This window comes from Hemibagrus wyckioides, linkage group LG09 (genome assembly GCF_019097595.1).
Source record: "Hemibagrus wyckioides isolate EC202008001 linkage group LG09, SWU_Hwy_1.0, whole genome shotgun sequence".
NCBI classification, from domain to species: Eukaryota; Metazoa; Chordata; class Actinopteri; order Siluriformes; family Bagridae; genus Hemibagrus; species Hemibagrus wyckioides.
In genome coordinates this window covers 18810795-18834663 of record NC_080718.1, presented here as the reverse complement: position 1 = coordinate 18834663, position 23869 = coordinate 18810795, and the positions used below count along the sequence as shown (strand labels likewise).

Genomic DNA, 23869 nt, shown 5'->3' with positions numbered 1-23869 from the left:
ACATAAAATCACCTTTGACACTGGGTAACCCACGGTCTACAGGCACAGTGCCTTCTCTCACCATTCCTATGCCCAAACCAGTATTATGTAAGGTCAAAGCACGTATCTAAGTCTGGAAATGTCTTGTGAAAGACTTGAACGCCCCATAACCATTTCCCTTGCCTGTCTCAGAGCGTGGGCTGAGAGAATAGCTCATAATCTATATGACAGCGAGGTGTCATGGTAGCTCTGCAAGGTAAAGAGCTTGATGATCACTCTCATCTATCCTCATCTCCAGTCTCTCTGGGCTAAACATTTCTTATCAATCAGCTGTCACAGGCTAACTGCCTTTCTCATACGATCATTCCAGTGATCAGATCCCCCGGCTGTGTACTGGATTATATAAATAAACTGGCTCAGCCGCAGTGTCGGAAGGCATGTTCGAGTGGATCTCAGGAGTCACTGTTGCTATGGTAATGAAACGAAGGGAAAGGTAGAGAAAATGTTTTCTGCACCGGACAGAAAAAAACGATTTAATATTGCACAATTTGCAATTCAAAGCTACATAGAGGAGTCGAAGACAGTGAAATATTCTTGAGGAAGAACAAATGATTATGAAGTGCTATTGTGTGGGTGTCAATCACATGACTGTGCTATGCGCTACTGTGGGTTTGGGTTCCAAATTAAGCAATCTGACAAAGGGAAAGAGGTGGATGGAATAAAGGCATTCAGTAAAAAGCACAACAGCACAGAACAGCATAACATAGCCCTTGTCAGCATGTTGTATAGGAAAGTACAATACAGTGCACTACTATACAATAGTGTTAGAGTGTACTATAGTGTATTGTAATGTAGTCTAGTAGCAGTTAGTGTAGTAGAGTATATTACAGTATAATATAGAATGCTTATTTCTTATTTCTTTCAGTATGAGAACAGGTTAAAATCAAGTTTATGGAAGCTAAGTTAATAAACAAACACATTACTAGTAATTTCGCTTATACTTTTGAGACTAGGGAGTTAGCAAAACCATTCCAACCTTGCTTCTGAATGAAAATGTGTAGGAGTACTAAACATATCCTATACAATAATACATATATATATATTTTAAAAATACATATGTTTAGGCTTCCTGTTATTTTGTGGATATGGACATTAGTAAATTCTTTAATGTCAAACCATCAAAAATCATTTCTAATAATAGCATTCTGTTACTATTACACAGGTTTCTGATTTCCCCATCGATAGGAAGAAACTTGTTGCCTGTGGAATAGGTGTATGACTGTAAGAGTGAGATTAAGGGAGAAGGAGTACAAAAAAATCAAACAAATCATTTGTTCGGTGAATTTTAACAAGACAAAACAAGTCTGTGTCAATTCAATGTAAGTATGTTAATTTGTAACAGAGCTGAGCTGAACAAATGGGTTTTGTAGTTAAAAAGCATGATTGTATATCGATAGAAAAATGTTACAGTCACTGTTATAATTAAACTAAAGTGTGTTAGAAATACAGTCTATGATGCCTAAAATGGTCAAAAATGTCAGATATTGACCACAAAGCATTAAAGCATCTGATACCATTGAGTGGCTTCTGCTAGGTGTGAGTATAGAGCAGTAACATAAGAAAGAACATTGACTAGTGGTTGTAGCAGGTGGGGGTTCTGTAGCATGGGCTGCTCTGGGAAGGGATTGGGCTGGAAGTGAGCTAGAGGGGTAATGGCATGTAATTATTTCTCTTTCCCTAACCAGTGAGCTATTCATATAATAACTAGGACAGTTCTGATGGTGGTGGATCATGAGCTCCACCGCTATAATATCCTAAATCCCTTAGCCAAAAAAAGGCAACCCACTGGCTATGCTTTATGAGCCCCTGGAGGTTCTCTGGACACTTCTTTAAAAATTATGGTAGACCAGTATAATAGAGACAAGATCTTCTTATCTATTTAAACAATGATTACTCTGAACATACTTCTCATATGTTTTCAAGAATTACAGTACTACTTAAAAGTCTGTGAGCACTTCAGAATTTCCTATATTTCTGCATAATATGAGCTAAAACATCAAGTACACAAGTCCTAAAAGATAGAGCACAATTAAACAACTGAGGAACAAATGAGGAACAAATATTATACTTGGTCATTTATTTATTGAAGAAAATGTTCTAATATTCCACCATTACATATCAGTGAGTGGCAGATGTAACCTTGCTTTCAGTATCTGACCAACTTCTGCAGCAAGTAAAACTGCAACTAAACACTTCCAGGAAATGTTATTGGCTTGTAGGAATTTTCACCTCAGTACAGTGCATTCTGGGATGTTGGTGGATTTCCTCCTTGCTTCACTTCCTTCCACTACATTTCTATTAGATTAAGGTCAAGACTTTGATTTGGCCATTCCAAAACATTAATTGTATACTTCTTTAACCATTCTTTGGTAGAATGACTTATGTGTTAGGGTTGTTGTTTTTCTGAATGACCCACCTTGTCTTGAGATTCAGTTCATAGACTTCGCTAGTCTAATTCATAAGACATCGTTCCAGCAATGATGGCAAGCCTTCCTGGCCCAGCTGCAGCAAAACATACCCAAACCATGATACTACCACCACCCTGTTTCACATATGGGGTAAGGTTTTCCATTCTCCACACATATCTCATCTTTCCACAAAACATTTTTTCCAATATCTGTCTGGCTTATCCTCATGATCTTCAGAAAACTACATATGGGTAGCGATGTTCTTTCATGAGAGTGTTCTTTTCTCCTGCCAGGCACACCATTTTTGTTCAATAACGTTGTGAGATTATTTATCAATGTGAGCGAGGCATCAACTTGCTTAGACATTACCTTGGGTTCCTTTGTGACCTTGTAGACTATTACACATCTTGCTCTTGGAGTGATCTTTGTTGGTCCACCACTCTTGGAGAAGGTAAGAGTGGCCTTGAATTTCATCCATCTGTACACAGTCAGTTTTGTGTGTATTGTTGTTGAGTCCAAATTCATTAGAGATAGTTTTGTAATCTTTTTCAGACTCTTACTGTGGTCCTCAGTTGTCTATGACATGATACAAATCCACAAATGTGTTTTCTGAAGGTCAGACTTTGATAGATCCATGTTCTTTCAATAAAACAGTGCTCACACTTGATTGTCATCCCATAATTTCACCTTCAAATTAACTGCCAATCCTAGAGGTTTAAATACTTTTGCCACTCTTAGGTATGTAATATTGGCTTATTTTCCTCAATAAATTAATGACCACATATTATTATTATTATTATTATTATTATTATTATTATTATTATTAGTAGTAGTAGTAGTAGTAGTAATAGTAATAGTAGTTGTATATTTTCGTCTCATTTATTTAATTGGGTTTTCTTTGTCAACTTTTAGGATTTGTCTCTGAAAATCTGATGATATATATATATATATATATATATATATATATATATATATATATATATATATATATATATATATATATATACATATATATATATATATATATATATATATATATATATATATATATATATGTGCAGAAGTCTCTCACAAACTTTCAAACACCACTGTATATAACAGAGTCTGCTACAAAGCCTGACTTTTGTAGCATCGCTCATGGCTAGCTGTCATCCCTGGACAGTCTAGGCTTATGTGACATGACAGCATATCAACCAGTTGAAGGAATCAATGGACAGCTGAGACAGTCAGAACATGATGGCTGAGGACCGTTAGTTTTTAGGACTGACCTTTTTGTATCATGCCTGGGCTGGGCTCGAATTTCTCCATGAGGAGCTGTGTTTGTTCTGTCTTCAGTGGAGGGTATAGGATTTCATTCAGACGAGGATCCCGCTGCTTATTGTTAATGAACTCGGTCATCTGCTCCATGGTTAGATAATTCTTGCCTTTAGCTCCTCTATAAATCAGATATTGGGAAGATATTTCTTTTCAGAAATATGGTCTTCTGTATAATGTTTACATACAATTCAAATACCCAATAGAAATACATAACAGAAAACTATCACACCAAACTTTAACACAGTGTTACTTACAGATCTGCAAAGATTTGGTTGATTTCAGGACGGGGACAAAGATGGCCAATGAACGATTTGTAAATCTCGGGAGTTAGGTCCTCCAGAGGAATGGAATCGTTCTGTATGAATAAAGAATAGCAATTAATAGTCACACATTTAGCTTCCCTGAGCAGGATCTACAGGCCAAGGTGCAGCAAATTTCATCAACTATTCAAACCACTTCGAGTTGTTAGCTAGTTAGATGCACATTACCAATCAGCAGCCTGTCCGAAAACTTCCAAATAGTATCAAAATCCACCTCTAAGGTTTAAGAGAAGCACACATTTCTTTAAGGAATCAGTATGATGACTGCTACAGATTCTCCTTTGCTTCAAATCCAATGGCAACAAAAGTTGTGTTTTGGTTTTAATTTTAATCTTCATCATTCCTGTGCTCTCAGACGTATCCTGCTTCCCACTTCTGAAGCAGTAATTATGAGTATGTCGTGTTTACATGCTTTGTTATCAGAAAGAACATGTAACATATTTCTTGTTTCGTTTTTCATTCTTTTATTTTTATTTTTGACACCATAACACATTTTACTCAGTCATGTTACTCGAACTATTTTCAGGGTGTACAAAATGTAAAAATGTTGAAAGTTTAGGATTCTCCTCTCAGACAATTGGGTATCAAAATTATTTCCCAGTTTCTGAGTGATAATTATGGCTTGAGAGGTCGTTCATGTGGAAAACTTCCTAGTGGGAAACTCATATTTACAATAATTATGATAGGACATGAAGAGAGCATTATCTCCGCTCCTATCAAGTCAGTAGTGTGTTACTTGGCTCTTCTGTGTTTGGCCTTTAACTTAATTCTTCTATTTATACCCTGTTGTTTCATTGTCTCACTGTAAGCCAAGCCTTGCTGTCATGTTCTAGTTGCTCTTTGGGTTGACCTGTGCTTGTTTAATTAATTGATGTTTCCTACTACTATTCCCTTGCCCAGTTATGTTCTGAACCTACTGTGGACATTTACAACACATTTTTAATCCACCCATATAAAGCAAGCACTTGTGTCCTGCCTCTGTAATTGTTACAGAAACATTGCACAAACTTTGTTGTTGACTTTGATGTAGTCACATAAAACAGTATTGCAACAGAGGAAATGTCCCCATATTAATTCCTGAATGAAGAAAATGCTCCTCATCACCTTTAGATGTGGATTTCAATGTCATTCGAAACAATTACTGATGCACAAAAGTTAAACATCCACGAAAATAGAGGATGAGCTGTTTGCTTTAATGTCATGCTGTCCAACATAAATAATGACTAAAAGCATCACACAGCCCATTGAATTAATCGGTGCTTTCTCTCCAAGTCTGCAGACGATCCAGTTAATTTGACTTTAAATCAATTGGCTCATTTTAACAAATCTAATAATAAACAAAGTTGTCAGAGAGCAAGCATTAGTCTGAGTTGTCTCAATGTTGTCTATTTTGCACCAGTAAACATTTAAAATATGCAAATGGGGCAGAGGATCCAGGAGGCAGTGAAAAGCTCAAGGTCAGTTCATGTTTTAGTGGTCAAGAAAATGATGAGATCAAGGAAAAAAGAGATTAAAGGCTCATGTAGTGTGTGAATCATAGAGGCAGAACTGGGAATCTTTGCTCCAATAACTAGTAGCCTTTTAACATCCTGGACTATACGTAGAGCATTTTTTAGGCCGAGTCATTCTACCAAAAGCAACAGTAAAACTAACAAAATAAATATAACTTCTGCATTGTTAGAGTGATGAGAAAATAAAAATGATGAGAAGATGCTTGTGCAATATTAAAATAATTTAAATAATAATGTGTACCGGTTTCAATATGAAGGGTTTCATTATGGATTTACATTTTGATTTTATAAAAAATAGGCATGAGCATCAACCAACACTTTTAAATACAGAGAGGTTGAAATCAATGCCCTCAGTATGCTTCTATGCAATTAATGGTAAATACAATGCAATCACTTCCTGGTAGAATGTGCACTCATGCTTTCTCTCAGTAGGATCCTGGAAAGATTAGCCAAACATATGCTTACCCTGCCTGATGGAAGATTACAGCTCTCTAGTGCCGTTTCTACACGCTTCCTGTCAGTCGAAAACATGCGAAATATGCTGCACAAAAGACAAATTACAAACAGACATTACTTATCTTTTATACTTAAAATATGGAGATATGGAACATAAAATACCCAGCCAGTGACTTACTTCTTCACAGGAATACGTCCTTCTTGGTTCGGCTGCAGCTTAAGCCTTGTGTATCTGATTTGATGGAGCAGTATATTCAATGAGAGAAAAAAAATCTAATGATTATTTAATAATGAGTACATACTGAAAATTCTATTTTGTTAAATTTGGGCATTTTTGGGATTAGTGCTTTCATTGTTCATACTATTAACTGCTATAAATGAAAATCTACACCTCTTTTGTTAACAGATAAATGTGTTTTGATGCCTTGACAGAAATATATTGTGAAGTCACTTTGGCGTGATGGTGCCCTAAGGCTAATGCTCAAGTGTGAAAAGCTCATGGCAACTGTCATGTTTCATCCAAAGCCATGAGGGATAAATGTAGACGACATGAGCCTATCTGTGGGTGCTTACGCTTTCTCCAGACTGGACTCTCGATTCATGTTCTGAGCCAGCAGGTTGGACGCCAGACTAAACAGCTCTTCTGCCCACTCCTTTACAGAGGACAAAAGACAATAATACAATACAATCAATACCAGTTAAAATGTATACTACGCTCCTTCCTTAAAAATGCTATGCATATAGATAGATTGATAGAGAGAGAGAGAGAGAGAGAGAGAGAGAGAGAGAGAGAGAGAGAGAATTTTGAGTGATTTTTCCTTTACTGATGAGAAATGGAGTTATTGGAATAGACCTTAGTCACTAGAATACCTTTGCCACTTCCTCTTGGAAAGCCATGAAGTTTAGATATGTAATGTTGACCATGTCTGGCCCTGTGACCACTGTCAGCATCTTGTTTTCTATCCTCCCCACCAGGTTCCCAACATCAAGTAACTCTCGCAGCTTGGCTTCCTGGTGAAAGATAAAAGCATGTCGTCTTTATCTCCTTTTAGAAACAGATGAAATACAATCATCATGAACTCGTGACATGGTCATTATCTGTTTAATATAAGATATAAGAGCTGGATATATTTATTAAAACACTATACAACATAGTAGAGGCTGATTACAGACACACTGAAGTGGCGACGGTGTAACCCCCATTTTTTGGACTCTTAACATCATGTGGAACAGACAATAATTGCCAATAATTGTGCATGTTATATACTGCAATGCTCAATACACACTATGTTATTAAGGACAGTACATAATATAATGATCTATCATGACCTTTTCCATTCACCTGACATTTTTATGCTACTAAGACAATGCTACCCAACTATTTAGGTAATCCTCTAAGGAAGACAAATTGTGTACAAATTTAAAAGTGGTATTGTAAGGAAATCAATCTGTTCACTGAGCCAATTTGATGGAAAGCAAAAAAAATTGAACTTCACTTTAAAAAAAAACCCCAGAACTAAAATATAATAAGGTTTTGTTTAATTATTGCTTTGTTCTTAGATTGCTAACGTATATATTGGCCAAAAGTATACACCTGAGTATTGAACATCCCAATCCAAAACAATGGTCATTTATACTGACTTGCTCAACCTTTGCTGCTCCCAACGATTTTGGAACAAGGCTGTAAGGATTTGTGGTCATTCGGGCAAACGAGCACAAGAGTTTACTTGCAGAACTCATTATTTCTGCCCAAGGTCATATTAAAAAATTCTGTAAACAAATCAGTTGACATTGCAATGTTCCTTCCTATTCAAACAGCACAGCATTCTCTGTTGTGTCTAGTATGTTCCCTATAGTATTACTTGGACCGAATGGCCACTTGATCCTCAGTTCATCTGTTAATGAGGAAGGACAAGAGAGGCATTATCACCTGGAAGCCTAGCATCTGCTTTGGTATAACACTCTGCGAACTGAGGACCGTCTCTTCCTTATGGGCATGTGTTATAGACATGCCACTTCAGGAAGTCTGCTGCTCCCTAGGTTTCAGCATGCACATTCTCCAGGTTCTACAGGGACACTGCTGCTTCGACAGTCACCTTCATACACATTTACAGCGTGTGTTAACATGGGTCTGTTCCTCATAGCGTTGCAGCATATGTTCTCTAGATGATTTCCTCTGCCCCTAGCAGTTTTTAGGGGCAAAATTATATGCTAGTTTATGTAAGTGTTGTTCTTTAAACCCTGGATAAACGGTTCTGTCAATCAATGTGTCCCAGTGAAAAGATGGCTGTCTGACACTGAGGTATTTATTGCACATATTGTGGCTTTGTTGGACATCCACACAAGATAAATACACTGTTTAATGCACTGTTTGAATATTTTAGTAATCTGATTATGATTTGTTATTAAGGCTGCCCAATAAATCCATTAAATTATTTCTAGCGTGTTCAAGGTTATTATATCAAATTTTATATCACTTTCAAATTGTATTTGACTCTACACTTTGTCCCTCCCCCAGCTTTTCCCACTGCAGCATGACATCTCACTGGTCAACAGGTGTGTTGGACCCTGCTGTATTTGCATCAGCCATCACAAAATAATTACAGTGACATGCAATAACTTTCCAATTGAAAAGTTATTTTCTCTGTGCTGTCTGAGGCACAGCAAAACAAATGACTAAACAAATATAAATATAATTCACAAACATTACAGATAACTGAATATGTATATGGAAAACGTCTCACCATTCTACTTCTATAACAACCTGCAAGTTTATACAGGAATGTTCCTGCATTTTGCCATTTAGCTCAAATACACAAAAAATGTACATTTTTAATCCACCCTTTCCATGGTTACTTACTTCTATCATCATTGTGAAGAAGCTTTAGCACTCTACAAAATCACAGAGTGAAAATTTAAAATGACATTAAATAATTCAATTCAATTTGCTACACAAGGCACCAGTGCACTTCGGTCATACCGGTGGAGTTTGCTCCTACTCATCATGACTCATAGCTCTGTTCTGGCCCATGTTGGCATCTTTGATATATTTGGACTTGGAACACCGTCCAATTTTACACTTTAATTCAATACACTTTGCTAAAAAATGGCTTGAGAGATTTCATTTCTTGGATTTCCCTGCCCAGTTCTAGTTCTTTATAAACATTTGTTATTTTTATACTGCATCTTTCAGGATTAGTAGTGCCCACACATTCTGAAGGGCTTTCTCCATGCACTGTGGAATGTTAACTGAATTTGTTTTCTAATTTATTTCAATGCCTGCTTGAACTATGCTGTTAGGTTAATGATATTTATCTATGCTGTCAGATTAATTAGTCCTCCACACACTATTACTTTATTAATTGTGTGATTTCCTGTGTCTTAACTGATGAGCTTGTTTCTTATGCCTATGTTCAGAAGTCATATATTGTCATTGTAGACATATTAGAACAAAATAAAATCAACAAAAATACTATCCAGGGAATTTTGGGAAACCATCACCAGCGACTTCATGAGGTATCATTGAAGCTATGAAAGGCTTTGGAGAGGAGGGTTTGATAGCCTCTAAATGTAAAGAACTCCAATTTTCTTGACATTTTAAGATGATCGCTCAGGATTAACATACTGTGTGGCTGAAAAACGCTTCACATGTTTACAGCCTCTATGAATTTTATGAATGTAAACATGCATGTGCAAAACTAATAATGCCAACAACTATGCAATGGATAATAGTTGCGGGTCATTAAATAACTAACGAATTATCTTAAAAAAATAATAAAGAAACCCTACATGACAATTTCAGGATGTTCTGTTATTTCCAGTTATGTATATCTGACTATTTATAATATAAATAAGCATAACCATGTTGTACTTTCTAACACATTAGCGCATATACCTACAAGAATAAACACTTTTTCCATTCAGTGGTGTTATACTCCAATACCCCTCCCACCAACCTGAACTACCACCCCCACACACAACAGATGTATGGTAATGACGAGTCTCCTCAAACATTCTCTCTCTCAGTTCTGTCCAAGTGAGAATGGCCTAAAATGCATATTCATTATACTTGGCGCACTGAGGAGGAGGACGTCTTGGATGCGATGAGTCAGCTGTGAATGTGGGGAGGGCTGCAACCTGTCTGCAGTGAAACGCTGTTGTTTGTATTGTCACCTTGTCCTCGCTCAGCTCCTCGCCATGTTGGATGCCCTTTCTTCCCACCTCATTAGCTCCCTTTGCCTATGGCTTTGGTCACACATGGGGAGCTGTTCCACAAGAGTTTCTATGGCAACAATCCATCAAGACTCTGCTGCCACTGAGAACAGGATTTGGCCAAATGTTTAGCCCACGGTCTAGCAAAGTGAAGCTCCACTGTGCTTCTGAGTTGGCCAGGATCGCAGGCTTTGTACTAAAGGTACAATCGATATAAAAACTCCATGCCCCTGTTAAAATGGCATGTTTTTCTGATGTAAAAAAAATAATGTCGGAATTTTTTTCCACCATCAATGTGAAACTTGAACGTATAATAATTAAATCAGAAACATTTTACGGAAAATTATGTAAAAATGAAAATGTGTCCACACCCTTTTGGGGATGTGGCATTGTTCACGTTCAATCAGTTCAAAAGTAATTAGCATACAGCTGTCATTAACATCATCATGATGAAATTATTCTGATTAACCCCAAATAAAGATCAGCTGTTTCTGTGGAATTCTCTTCACATTATCTTGGTTTCATCTGATTGCTAAAGCAACTGTTCACAAAAAGCTTACAAAGCATGCATGTTATCTCACTTTTTGAAAGCTATTCCTGTCCTGATCCAAATCTGCCCTTGTCCTGATCCAAATCTAGCCCAAACATCACAATACTCACACTCACCTGACCTCCTGCTTCCTGTTTTCTCCCAATCTGTGTCTATATAAACGGTTCAGTAACACAATCATATTTTGTGTGCAACTCATGAGCATTGTTTCAATTGTTTCCCTGGTTTTGACCATTTTTGCTCTTCATTGTTTTAATTGTGTGTTTTTTTCTATATTGCTCTGTTCACCTGACCACCTAACCTCAGTTTCTCACCACAATTCTGCTTGCGGGTTTTTCCCTAATTTGGTCTTTCCACCCACCAGCTAGCTCTTACCTATCATACAACAACTACTTAGCATGGCGGTGAACTCTGTGATGCTTTACGCCAGTAAAAGAAGTCTTTTTGAATTGCTGATCATGCTGTATCACAGGGCAGTGCAACACTTTTGGAGGAACGTTATCTGCCCTCTTCTACATACATGAGCTAACAGACACCCATGATTGACTATCATCACTGTGATTGACCAGAGAGATTATGCAGTCCCTCCCAGAGAGCAATTTTCTTCTCTTGAACTCCTGGCTACAGATGGGCAGACAGAAGGGCTTTTCTTATGCACTGCATGGGAGCCAGATTTAGAAAACTAAAAAATATCATGCTCATGCTTCTATCCACCTGCCTCCAATCCATGACAGCAGCAAGATCTCTCTTTACAAGCATGATCAGATCTCAGAGACAGCCATGCCAAAAGTCCTGAAGCAAGACCTGAGTTGATGTGGGTGTGCAGTTCTGAATGAAGGTAAGTAGATAGTGTATGCCAAGCTCTTTGAGGCCTGGAATGTCAGGACATGAGTTTTGAATTTAAGGCAGTATGGCAGATGTTGTGATCTCAGTCAGTGTGTCACATGAAATAGTGAAATAGTAAATATGTCTAGAAATAACTAGAGCTTGCATGATAAGGGAAGGACCTTGGCAATAGTCCACCTCTGTCAAGCTTTAAGTTTAGATTATGTCTCTTCTCCAGCCAGGGAAAAAGGATGTCAGAAAGACAATCTGGAATCTTCTATGAAACTTGGATAGAGGAATATAGAGATAAAGGAGAATCCCTATCACCCTGCCTGGTGTAATTTATTCAGGGAACTAGACTGGACCAAGAAGTGAACCTTGGGGAACTCCAGTTGAGAGGCTGTAAGGTGATGAAACTGAAGGGCTCTATCTCTTAAGTAATATCTCAGAGGCTTGCAGTGTATAAATAAGCCCGCTAATGCTAAGTGCACATAAAGATTTCAGCTCCTATCTTCCTGTTGCCAACAGATTATTGATATCTGCAGCCGCTGCCCCAGATTGGCAACTAATCACTTGGCTTGTCCTTTAAGACTCTTCAGGAAGTGTGAATTTTAGTGGTGTGATTTCCTCCAGTCTACAGACAAGCACAGATTCCTCAGTAATTTACTCAAAAATAAACTGTTTAAAGGTATTACTGATATATCTCGTGTGCTACATGGATAACACATGGTAAAGCTGCATTCTAAATAGCCAAAAAGAGTAAATTAAAAAAAAGAAAACTCTATTTCAAATCGATGTATGGTGTTTTATCACTGTTCAACACAGACTACAACTGTATTTTAAGTGTGACAAGCTTGGAATAAAATAAATAGTAAAAATCAACAAAATGCAAAAGCTATGGAGAAATCAAATAATAAATAAAATAGGAAGCTTATACTAAAATATGAAATTAATCTGCATTCTACTTTCTGTAACAATGCACAATTTAAAGTAAGTCTCTATGTCAAATTTTTCCTACCTTATTGAACGATATTTTTCAAGTACAATTTGTTATGTTGAACAACTTCTCTATCTGTATGTCATATGAAATCAAGTTATGGAATTTTTTTTTTTATCCGTTGTGGTCAGAACTCATAAATGTCAACTAGGGACTTCCCATGTCTAATGTTATTTCAAGCAGAGCATAAAAGCAGTGATGAGCAATGGTCAGTAAGGAAAATCAGAGAATGACCAAAATAAAAACAGTCATGCCAAAGGCCATGATGCATTCTGTGTGGAGCCAGGAGAGGAGACTGCTATAGCTCTAGTAAAAGCTCAGATGTTTATTTGATGTTAAATCTGAAAATCTCCAAGCTCTATCAAGCTGCAAGTTTCACTCTTTGTCAGGGAGCCCTCAAGGTGACAGATCAAGTAATGTCTAAGCCTCATCAACAGTTATTCTCTACTCACTGTCCACCGACATGGAAACAGAATGTGAGTGTTAATTGCTGTGTAGTGTGAGTTGTACAGTAATTTTAATATTTTGAAAGCCATCTAGTGTCCACGAGGCATAACAAATCATAATTAGCATCTGACCGATTTCGAACACTCGAGTTGAGTGCGTCTGCAGGAGATTTGATGAATCACAGCATCCAAATGATCCAACAAACAGAATTATTTTTTGCTTAAATGTAGGGCCTGATATACACGGTAAGACATTTCACAATGGTTAAACTTTGAAACAAAAGTTCACCTGCTGCCTTAAATCTGAGTAAACTCAACTCAATCTTGAACTTTGTTTCAACTCACAAGTAGTCAAGGCAATGGATTTCTTTAAGTTTAACTTTTTGAAATGCATCAACTTGAGTTCAAACTTAAACAGGCTTTTATTTTTAGGTGTAGACATGTATACATATACAGTATGTGGCAGTATATTGACATGAGGGTGGAATAATGATGCAGCCAACAGCATTGCCACCTCACAGCTTCAAGGTCCATTTGTCTGTGTGAAGTGTAGCATGTTCTACCTGTGTCTGCATACGGCTCCTAAGGTTTTCTGGTTTCATCCTACCTCCCAGAATTATGGAAGTAGATGGATCGGGTACACTAATATTTGATTTTGTGTGTGAGAGTTTGTGTGTGTGTGTGTGTGCATGGTGCCCTGCTCTGGATCCACCACAGCCCTGACCAGGATAAACCTATTACCAAAGAGCAACGAATGAATAATGAGAGGTCGGTGTTTCCTCATATTGTACATCTATTCAACCAAAGTAAACTGACTGCCAGCCCTCCATGGCAAAAAGATTAACTGTGTGTGAGTGCACAAATTGTACATTTGTACCAAACAGCATGAATATTCCAAATATAAAGCACAGGTTTGGCCAAGAAGAGCAAGTAAAAAAAGGTACAATAAAAAAAACTAGGGGTCTTAAACCCTTGGTCTGTTCTGCTTTGACATCCACACAAGCTCTTGGGCTCTCAACTCCTCTAGAAGCGTGTCAACAGATGGAGCAGCCTGATTTCATGGCAGTGGTGTTGAGCTGATAATCCTCCTTGAGGCAGTTTTTGCTTGAGAAAAAAGTGGGCAGGAATTAAAAAGGAGTCTCTTCCACTCAGATCAAGGCTGTATATTCAGTCCTTAGCTTGCCTGCCTGAGTATGGATGCCTTAGAGCCCAGAGAGAAAGTTGCTGAGGAAAGTTATAGTGTGCATCAAAACAAGAACATAGTTTAAGAAAGAATTTTTGTTTACATTCCTGGCACTTGGGAATACTGTTTCTAGAAAGCCATATGTTCATTACCAAAAGCAGCAGCACTAACAAAGTGCCAGTGGCTTTTCAACAGATGGCTACATATAAACAGCCCACTACTTAATCCTAGAATGGGGTTTGTATCACAGCCTTAATTTAACACGTATATGTGATATATTTTGGATGTAAATGTCTTATTATCTTTGCAATAATTTGTCTCATTCAACAAAACTGCAACAATATAGCCCTCAGCTGAGCTTGCCATTGTCACTGTTATGAAAATTTCATAACACTCAAAATTAGAAAGAGAAGCAAATTAGCAAAAAAAATTAATAAAGGAAGATGGATGTTTCCTAAAGATGACTAGTTCTTGTCTCTGGTTAAGTTATATATCCTTCTACAGCAGTGTCAACAAGTTTAATGGGCTTTTTAATTTTCAAACTTTATGACAGTTTTCATAACAAGGTAAGATCAGAAACAATAGAATGGCATTTATGTTCCCTCTCTATATAATGGCAATGAAGCTGTGCTGTGCAATCGTGGGCTGATAATGCATTAAAACCAAATGGTTTTCTATTACGGTTTTACTGCGCCTCCGGGAATAAGAGTAGCGATTAGAGATAGGGATCTCATTGCTCCTGCCTAGAGCAACCACTCAATTTTCATTGTAGCCAAGATTGCTTTTGGGATGATCGATTGCATAAAAGTGAAATATTTTGTATCTCACTCCATCTGTGTGTGTCCATTATCGTCTGTAACATATGTGGAGACAATGATGGAAAATTCTCCCTCTAGCTAACTAGCATCTCTCAATCATGCTTTCTATGTCAGGTGTTGATAGGTGCTGAGTAATACATTTGATTATTTCAGAAACATCGCCTCAGAAGACGTCTCAAATCACCTGATGTGATTCATTCTTTCTTTTCAAACAGCTTCGACCTTGGTGCGTATGGCTGGGCGGATGGCTCGCAGTGAGCTGCAGGCACATTCACATGAATGTGAAGCTTAAAGATTTATTCAGTCAGCTTTGACCCAGGCACAGTAGATTTTCCTGACTTACATTCAGCTGCCTCTTCTCTTGACATCTTGCAGCTCTCCCTGAGAAATCTCCCTAAGATGATGAGTTTGCCAAACTGACACAGCAAATGAGGAGGAATATTGATTAAATGAACCCGTATTATATACAACTGTATATATCACTTATTCAAAATTTCTATATATGTACATATATATACACACCCACACATCTCTCTCTCTCTCTCTCTCTCTCTATATATATATATATATATATATATATATATACATACATATATATGACAGTTGCTGTATATGTGTGTGTGTGTATACATATACTGTATAAAATGACCATATATATATGATCATTGTATACAGTATATGCACTGGACCAATAAACACATCATGTGTTTTACATAGTTATTACTTTATTTTTTAGATGCTTTTTAAATGTGGATCCAGATGCTTGCCTCTGGCACTTTTACCCAGACTGCATATCCCATTATCCTCACTGAGTGATTCTTATCACCCACAAACGTAATTAATCTATAGTTAGATTGTCAGGCAGGACATACAGCAGCTGGAATAGGTAAGCCTCTTTTTTAACAAGTTGGTACTGAAGACCTAGTGAAAAGAATTTAGTATAGTATATTCTGAAAAATAAATGTAATCGCTCATAATGCTGGTTAGAGATGCTTACCTTTGGTGTTTTAGTACATTTCCCAGTTCTTGCATCTTTGATGTAGGTGACGTCCAACAGGTCGGTTTCCTGTCATAAATAAAGACACCAAGCAATATGTTGATTGTACATGCATCATATGTTTTGCATTAAATTATATAATAGCCCAAACAATAATAACTATTCATATAAAATTAAATAACAACACAAAGGATACAGAAAAGAACAGTGTGTAAAACATAGTACCCAATTCAAGTGAGTGTGGATCCAGTTCAGAAAAAGCAAACTGACAATTCTAAGCCAAAATGCTCCTGAAGAAAACATGCAATTACTGAGTGCTGTTTCCTACAGCCTTGAAAGAGGTGATAGTTATCCCTTCAGACAACTTCAGCTAAACTGTGTGCAGTCTACGTCTGACTGGATCTTCAGGGAATGGCTGAAAGCACTGAACTATATGGGCAGTGTAGTCAATACATTAAAAAAGTGGGAAAAATAGTTAAATAAGTTATAATAAAAGAGAAATTTGGGGGTGGGGGTGGGAGCTGGTGACATTGTAATGTTTAATGGTGAGATCTTTACAGGTATTGTTAGTTCTTTGTGTGTGTGTGTGTGTGTGTGTGTATGATTACTTAATTATTTACAAAGAAAAGATCATGTACAGTTAAAGTCATTGCAGGCTAACTGGCAAAGCACTTACTGAAGATCTTTACAGCATTGAACAATAATGTTCAATTTTCATAACAGAAAATCAAACTACTATATACTTGATGGGTACATAACCACTGTTAGATTAACAAATGTCACTCGTAATAATGGATGTCAATATAAAATCCATATATAATACTTTAAGAACAATAGAAACAGAATGACTTAGACGCAAAGCAGTAACAATACAGATGGTCTTTAAGTTATTATAAAAAAAAAAACAACAACCTATAAATTATAGTTAAAAAATAAAACTTCAACATATAATTTTGTATTTGTGATTTGGAATGGAAAGAAATGTGCATTTTTGACGAAAGGTTAATTAGGATTAACTCACATTGGAAATGTTTCCCAAACAACAGGCGTCAGTCATCAGACAGTAAATGCGTGACAAAAAAATATCACAACATATGGGCTGATTTATGAAGTTATGATTGGTTGAAGGAATCTATTATGTCAGCTATGTATTATTAATGGTGAGAGCATCAAAAATTTATCTGGATAAATAATGTGCCTTTATTTATATGTTCCTGTACTCCGTTGTTGTCTTCATCATCATCTGGATTAACTCAAATTCACACACAGCTGTAAGCTTCAGTAGTGCCATGGCAACAGGACAAGGAGGCAGCCTATGGTGGGGACTTTGGGTCACAGACACACTTGAAAGAAGCAGGTGGAAGGTGTAATCACAGACGATATGATTTGACCTAACAAGACCAGTGTATTCCTTGTTTAGGATCCACTTATGCTGAGTGATAGACTCAGTGTGCTGGCAGTCTGTTGGATAGCGCAGTCAGTCTACTGACTTCCTAGGCTGAGAATAACTCACGCGACTGATGCAATTGCAGCAGTCCACTGCTACTGTGTACTAAATGAATGTCATGTTTGCTGTGCCTCTCACTGGCGACAAGCCAACCTGCAGTCCTCTAAAAATAGAAACCCGAGTATTGATCAAGAGACCCTTGGTTTGCATAACACTACTGCACGCTATTATTTTCCTGCCACTAGCAACTAGTTATGATTTCCTCGCACATTCTGTACAACAGCAGAAATGTATAATAAGTCATCGTGAGCTGTGATTTGCAGAATGGATTACACTATTAATCTCACGCACATTCATTTCAGGGAATCCAGTCGTCCCAGAACGCCATGTGCTTGGCTTTATTCTTAAAAGCGAAATTGCATAGAGTATAGTCATTTAGATCTCATTAACGTGCGCACATTCATATTCATTAGCATCTGGATACCAGCAGCTCAATTCAAAAAGATGGATAAGACATACAGTTCTGGAAAACTTCAAATCAATTATATTCAATTTGAAATGATTCTATACAAACTGTTTTGGGTGCAGTTTATCAATGTCTTGTAGTTTACATTTCCCTGATAGACTAATTCATATCGATTTTGCTTGAGGGAGAGTGGTGTATATATGTCTGGCTTAGACAGAAACCGGAAAAAGATTGTTTGGTCCAACAACAAATTTATGCTGAATTCAAATGCGAAGTATCATGCAATATATCACCTTGGATTTCAGGGACCAAAAATAATTTTTATGAATTAATCTGTACTGCAGAGATGCACTGGAGCTCATTCAAATCCACATGAATATGGACTGATGGCTGAATGACTCAAAAAAACCACATAAGGTTTTTGTAATATAAAAGGTGTTTTCTGTGTGCGTGTGTTTATTTTTTTGTTGAGTGTAGTTCATGGACAGTTTGATTTATGTAATTATTATTTCAAATAATTTTCTCTTTCCTAGAATTTCCTACTTTCACAAAAAGCTGACCTACAGAGATACTGCCTCAGATCCTTTCATTCCTCAATCTTTACTATATTACAAAACTCACATTTTTACCTACAGTACGGTGAATACGGTTAAGGTCAACACAACACATGTGTGGGTAGCCTTGAGGCAAACTGAGGAGAAGAAATGCTCCCTTCTGAAGACATAAAGCCTGTTCTCTAGATACAAATGAAATATTTTTGCTTATTAATTAGACATATGAAAACATGGGGTCATGGGAGGCGTCTCATGTTAATTATCGCTCTGAGAGGAGAATCCTGATAAGAGAATCAGAACAAATCTCTCCAAACAGTAGTCCATGCTTTGAAAATCAGTGCAAGGTAAAAAAAAAAACAAAAAACACTATATTTCTTTTTTTTTTTTTATCATGTTTGCACATGCTCTTTCAAAAGAAGCACAATAGCACCTTATTACATGATGCACTGAAACCTGACCCCCTCGCAAATCTATTTGCATCGTTTTGAAAGCAATTACTGCTGAGTGCAAGGTATGAGAAGCTATTCTAATCACCAGACCATCGTGTGATTCAGCTTCATAAATTACATGCATGAGTTTTTATTGTATGGTAGTGATGGATTAAATGTTTTGAAATGTATTTTGTATATAACATGATCTAAGATGGTGATTCTATGACTGACGAAAAACTAGATATTTTTTTAGATTAAATCTAAATCTAAGAAAGCATGCCTTTTTAAATATTCAGAAATGTCTTCAGCGATCTCAGGCAACTAGCTCTTTATTTTCAAACAAGCTTTCTTTGCTGGCAGTGGCTGCATTTCACCCTTAAATCAGTAACAGGGTTGAAAGTAACAGAGGTTGTTAACAGAAAATTAGCAAACACTCCAAATGTGGTTGCCATTCTAATTCTAATGATTTACGTGACCTTCCCCATGTGAAGGACACTTTAAAAAGTACTTTAAGTTTCACCCTGCATGCATACAAATTTGCAAATGTAATATCATTAGGACACATCCATTCACTGAATCAGCCAGGCAACTTCACATAAAATTCACATTAGACATTTTGAACAGTATCTAATGTATTAAGAGTTCTTCTTTGTCCCTATCAAGACTTTATGTTTTCTAGATTTCTAGCAAGATCATTTAGTACTATAGGAAAAAGGATAAAATGTATAAAGGTATTTGATATCTCATAAGAAATGAACATACATATTAAAGGGCAAGCAGTAGAGGTATAGAGGGCAAGATCACTCTCTATGTTGTTTTCACAGGCTGCTGCTTTCAGAGATTGCAAAAGACACCAAAAATATCCCTACAAAAAACAAGCATATTTTCTGACAGATTAAGCAAAAAAATAAAATGAAAGAAAAAACTTATCAAAGTATTTGAAAACTCAAATACCTTGAAACTGAATGCAAATCACATTTGCCATGCTTGGCTTAACTCCAGAACCCAAAACCTCTCCCACTTTCATGCTACATGACTTGACTCTGATTCTGAATGTGCTTCAGTGCTTCACTGTTCACAAATGTGTGCATCCTCTGGGGTAAATACACTGACCTGTGCCAATTCTTGTCCACTGCACTATATTTCTAAACCTTCAACTTCCAAAGTCCAAATGTGACAAAAAGGCTTTTTTGTTTTTCAAAGTTATCAGATTAGACATCATTTTAAACACTAAGAATACACAGGGCTGGCTGGTTTCTTCTCCTGAATTATTTTGCCAACCTACCACCCCTCTGTGTTTAATAATATTCCACAAGACAGCAGTCCAAATAGCTAATTTTAGGAACACCTGTACAGAAACTAATTATGACAATCCAAGTATCAACACATCAAAAATTAATTCCCACTGCACTCCATCAAAATCATTAATAATATTCAAATGTTTTCATTCACTAACCCCTGGGTTTTATAAATAGTTCTTTTAATAAGAATTTCAAAAAAAGTAAGCTGTCTGATTCAATTTCTCTACTTTTCCTGTGACACTGATTATTTGAAATGAGGCCCTCAATAGGGAACTCTCAGGCTATCTGGTGGTAAGCCATCCATCTGGACTATGGACACTTTCTCCCTTCAGGCAAGTTTTCAACCTTATATCTGTGTGACACCATATTCTAGTTAAAATTAGACTGCCATATTGTTATTAGAAAACATGTCACATTCCCACATGTATGCTCTCACCGTGACATCCAAAATAAAAGGGTTCAATATCACTGCAAACTGAAGCAATAACATGGATCATATATTGAATCATCATATACTGAATCATTATACTTTATACTGAATCATTATATTATAAAATGAATCATTATTCTGTAAACTAAATCATCATACTATACACCAGATCATTATATACTGATTCATCATATGGTGAATACTGTGTACTGAATCATCATATACTGGATCTGAACATTTGCCCACTAATGAGAGATACATATTTTACGCATGAATGAGTGCTGATTTAAAAAATATGAGCTAGAAAAAAAAGAAATCTTACCTTATTCTGATCAGTCCAGTACAGAAAATAGCCTTGTGGATCCACACGTAAGGTCACTGGGGTCACTGTAGACGAATCCTTAACAGAACAAAACAAACATTCATTTGAAATAGTCATGTTTTTCATGTACACTTCATGGCTACTTGTATAAATGTAAATGTGTATGTAGATTAAAATACTATTACAACAACAACAACAAAAAAACAACCATAAGCTGTAATACTGCCAGTTATTAATCATCTTAAAAATCACCATGGAATAGCATCATTAGAATGTGATTTAATACACTGTGTGGTCTCTGAGACTTGGGCTGCATGAAAATCTGAAGTTTGACTCAGACCTTGCATAAGTGTTCTACATATTCATGTTAATTTTTAATAACTTCCATTGGTGCAAGTTCCAAAATCCTGGCTCCCTGCATAGAGCTTACCTCCTCCACAATGACTGGAGACTGCAATGTTATTTTAACCTTACATATAGCTTATCACTCAAACACAACTAAATGGCAGCTATGAAGCAAATGTCTGTCTATCTCAAGAGGGAAAGGGACACTTTCTCCCTTTATTCGGTGCCAAACGTCGACTGCGGCACAGTGTATCCTTTACAGCTCTCTAATTGTGTTATTTTAGACCTTTGGAGGATTTGCCCACATGCACAAGCACATCTAAGTTGGGTGGCAGAGCGCATCTTAGCTAAAGTAAGAGAGCCAAGAAGAGGAGGATTAAAAGCATGAAAGTTGCCATAGCAACAGACCAATATTTTCAGTTTTATGTGTAGCCCAAGCTTTGAACTGCCTACATTTTCTGCGTGAGCATACCACAAACCTTTATTTATTGTCTCCCTTCTGGCAGCTTGTAAGATTTTGCGGGTGTAGTGATGAATAGGCTTGAACAGCATTTGACGTTGTGCAGCTCACCATATAAGAGCCTGCCTCCTCTTGTTGATCACAGAAAGATACGAGCATGCATGAATGGGTTGCACCATCTGCATAACATGTAGTCACCACTTTGTGAAGGTGCTCTTTGTAGAAAAAATGAACATTGCCCTTAGGAAGTGTTGGATTATTCACTTCAGTGTTAGAAATGAGGCTTTTTATTTCATAGATTTATGGACACTGTTGTATTTGAGCACATTCTGAAACAGTGTATGTGTGTGTGTGTGTTTCTTTTAGATAGTGTGTTCTCATAAATTATGGATAACATCAAGTGGATGTTAGGGATGCAGTACCACTTTTCCTACTTTTTCTTTGGTACAATATGGATATTATGGGATTGGCTCCGGCTCTGAGGATTGAACGATTTCTGACATCCTCTTAGAAATTGAGCCAAATCTCTCTAAGCTTATGCAAAACCCAGACAGCATGATGATACTAATATATTTTAAGTCATGCCTTATGTTTCCATGCATGATTATATCAGTCAATTTTTCATCCATTCACAATATTGTTCAGAGCATCAGTTGGTAAAATATATGAAACAAGCCTCAGGCCTAATATGAAGATGAATTGTTGCATCATATACCTGGTGCTCTATACTCTATACTATTGTGTACGCCAATATCAGCTAGACAAGTACTCTATTGTGTACATTCTTTTGAAGTAGTCTATCACAAGTACTCTATTGTGTTATTTATAGGAATCGGTCAGTAGGACATGGTGGTACCTACTACTATAATCTATGTAAAATTGTTTGAGGATACACGTGAGCTTCTTTCAGTGCAGCTCTGGAGTTAAGCAGTGGAGTTTTCGTGTCTGTTTAAAGAGCCAACAGGTGAGCAGATCAGCATCCTCATCCTCACCGCTTCTCCATCATTAACAGTGCAGCACTGAGGGACTGCATTACACTCCAATAATTACTCAACCGACAGCAGCCTGCGCGAGACTCCCAGTCAATAACACAGTATATCTTAACAGATATGCCAGATATTTCCGAGATGCAAATAAAAGCAAATTTCCGCCTCATTCCTCCAGCTTTTTGTGAATAGGGCACATTGTAAAAAGTAATTAGACACAATGCATAAATAACCACCGAGAGCAGTGGAGCATTTGGGTGGCAAAAAAGCACAAATACACTGATGGTTTAAGTACATCAACCTGTTTATGAACGTTCAGGTTTCTGCATGCGTTCAGAATACGCTGAGGTGGCGCGAGCTCGCTGCTAAACGGATGTGAGTTTGTGCCTAAGCTATCTTATTGATGTTTAAACAGTAATCATTTTCCATGGATATTTTTTTTTTTAAGGTGAGGGCAAATAAGGATGCAAATTCGATTCGAAATCTGATTCTTTAAAAATGTAAATCACTGGAGGAAATCGCAAAGACTGACAGCACACGCCGTTGTCCATGACTTACCTCGTCCCATTTCATAAACCTGCTGCCTTTCTTCAGACTCTCCGGTACGCACACCGGCTTGAGCTGTAGCGCGTGAACCCCGGGCTGTGCTCCGGCCATTCAGCATGCACATTTACCTCCAAGAAGAGAAAAACAAAGAGGAAAAGGAGAGAGAGAGAGCGCGAGATCTTCTGTCTTCTTCCAGAGCCCTGACAGGGCTGTGCGAAAAATGACTGAAGATGAGGACCTCTACGTGCGCGCGAACATAATTGAATATATAATATATATATATTTGTTTTCTAATGTTGTCTTTAAATTCTGTGAATGATCTTGCTGGGAATTCCAACAGACCGCGGAGATGCGAGAGGTAAAAATGAGCAGCAAAAGAAGAGCGCTCCTGAATGATGGCGAGTAAATGGGAAGGGGGGGCTGGCAGCATGAGTGGCCTCCGCACATTGACTCATTTGCGGCACTTCAGCGCTTGAACACTTTGCTCGCTGGGATTCAGCGC

The 23869-nt window shown here is 37.2% G+C and overlaps 1 protein-coding gene across 2 annotated transcripts in view; it reads right to left on the bottom strand.

Annotated features, from left to right (window-relative positions):
- The window catches only part of LOC131359756 (1-phosphatidylinositol 4,5-bisphosphate phosphodiesterase beta-1), a 44497-nt gene extending 20719 nt beyond the window's left edge, over positions 1 to 23778 (bottom strand). The window contains exons 1-9 of one of the 2 annotated variants that reach the window (XR_009205811.1): positions 23380 to 23778; positions 21031 to 21108; positions 16080 to 16148; positions 6922 to 7062; positions 6625 to 6704; positions 6230 to 6283; positions 6061 to 6136; positions 4019 to 4119; positions 3716 to 3882 (exon numbers count right to left, since the gene is read on the bottom strand). Coding sequence is in view for 1 of the 2 variants with exons in the window: in XM_058399841.1 (XP_058255824.1) it covers positions 3716 to 3882; positions 4019 to 4119; positions 6061 to 6136; positions 6230 to 6283; positions 6625 to 6704; positions 6922 to 7062; positions 16080 to 16148; positions 21031 to 21108; positions 23380 to 23478 (865 nt within the window). In the remaining variant the exon portion in view is untranslated. The remainder of the gene's footprint in view (positions 1 to 3715; positions 3883 to 4018; positions 4120 to 6060; positions 6137 to 6229; positions 6284 to 6624; positions 6705 to 6921; positions 7063 to 16079; positions 16149 to 21030; positions 21109 to 23379) is intronic. The other variant, XM_058399841.1, reaches the window with a different exon arrangement.
- Between the last annotated feature and the right edge of the window lie 91 nt (positions 23779 to 23869).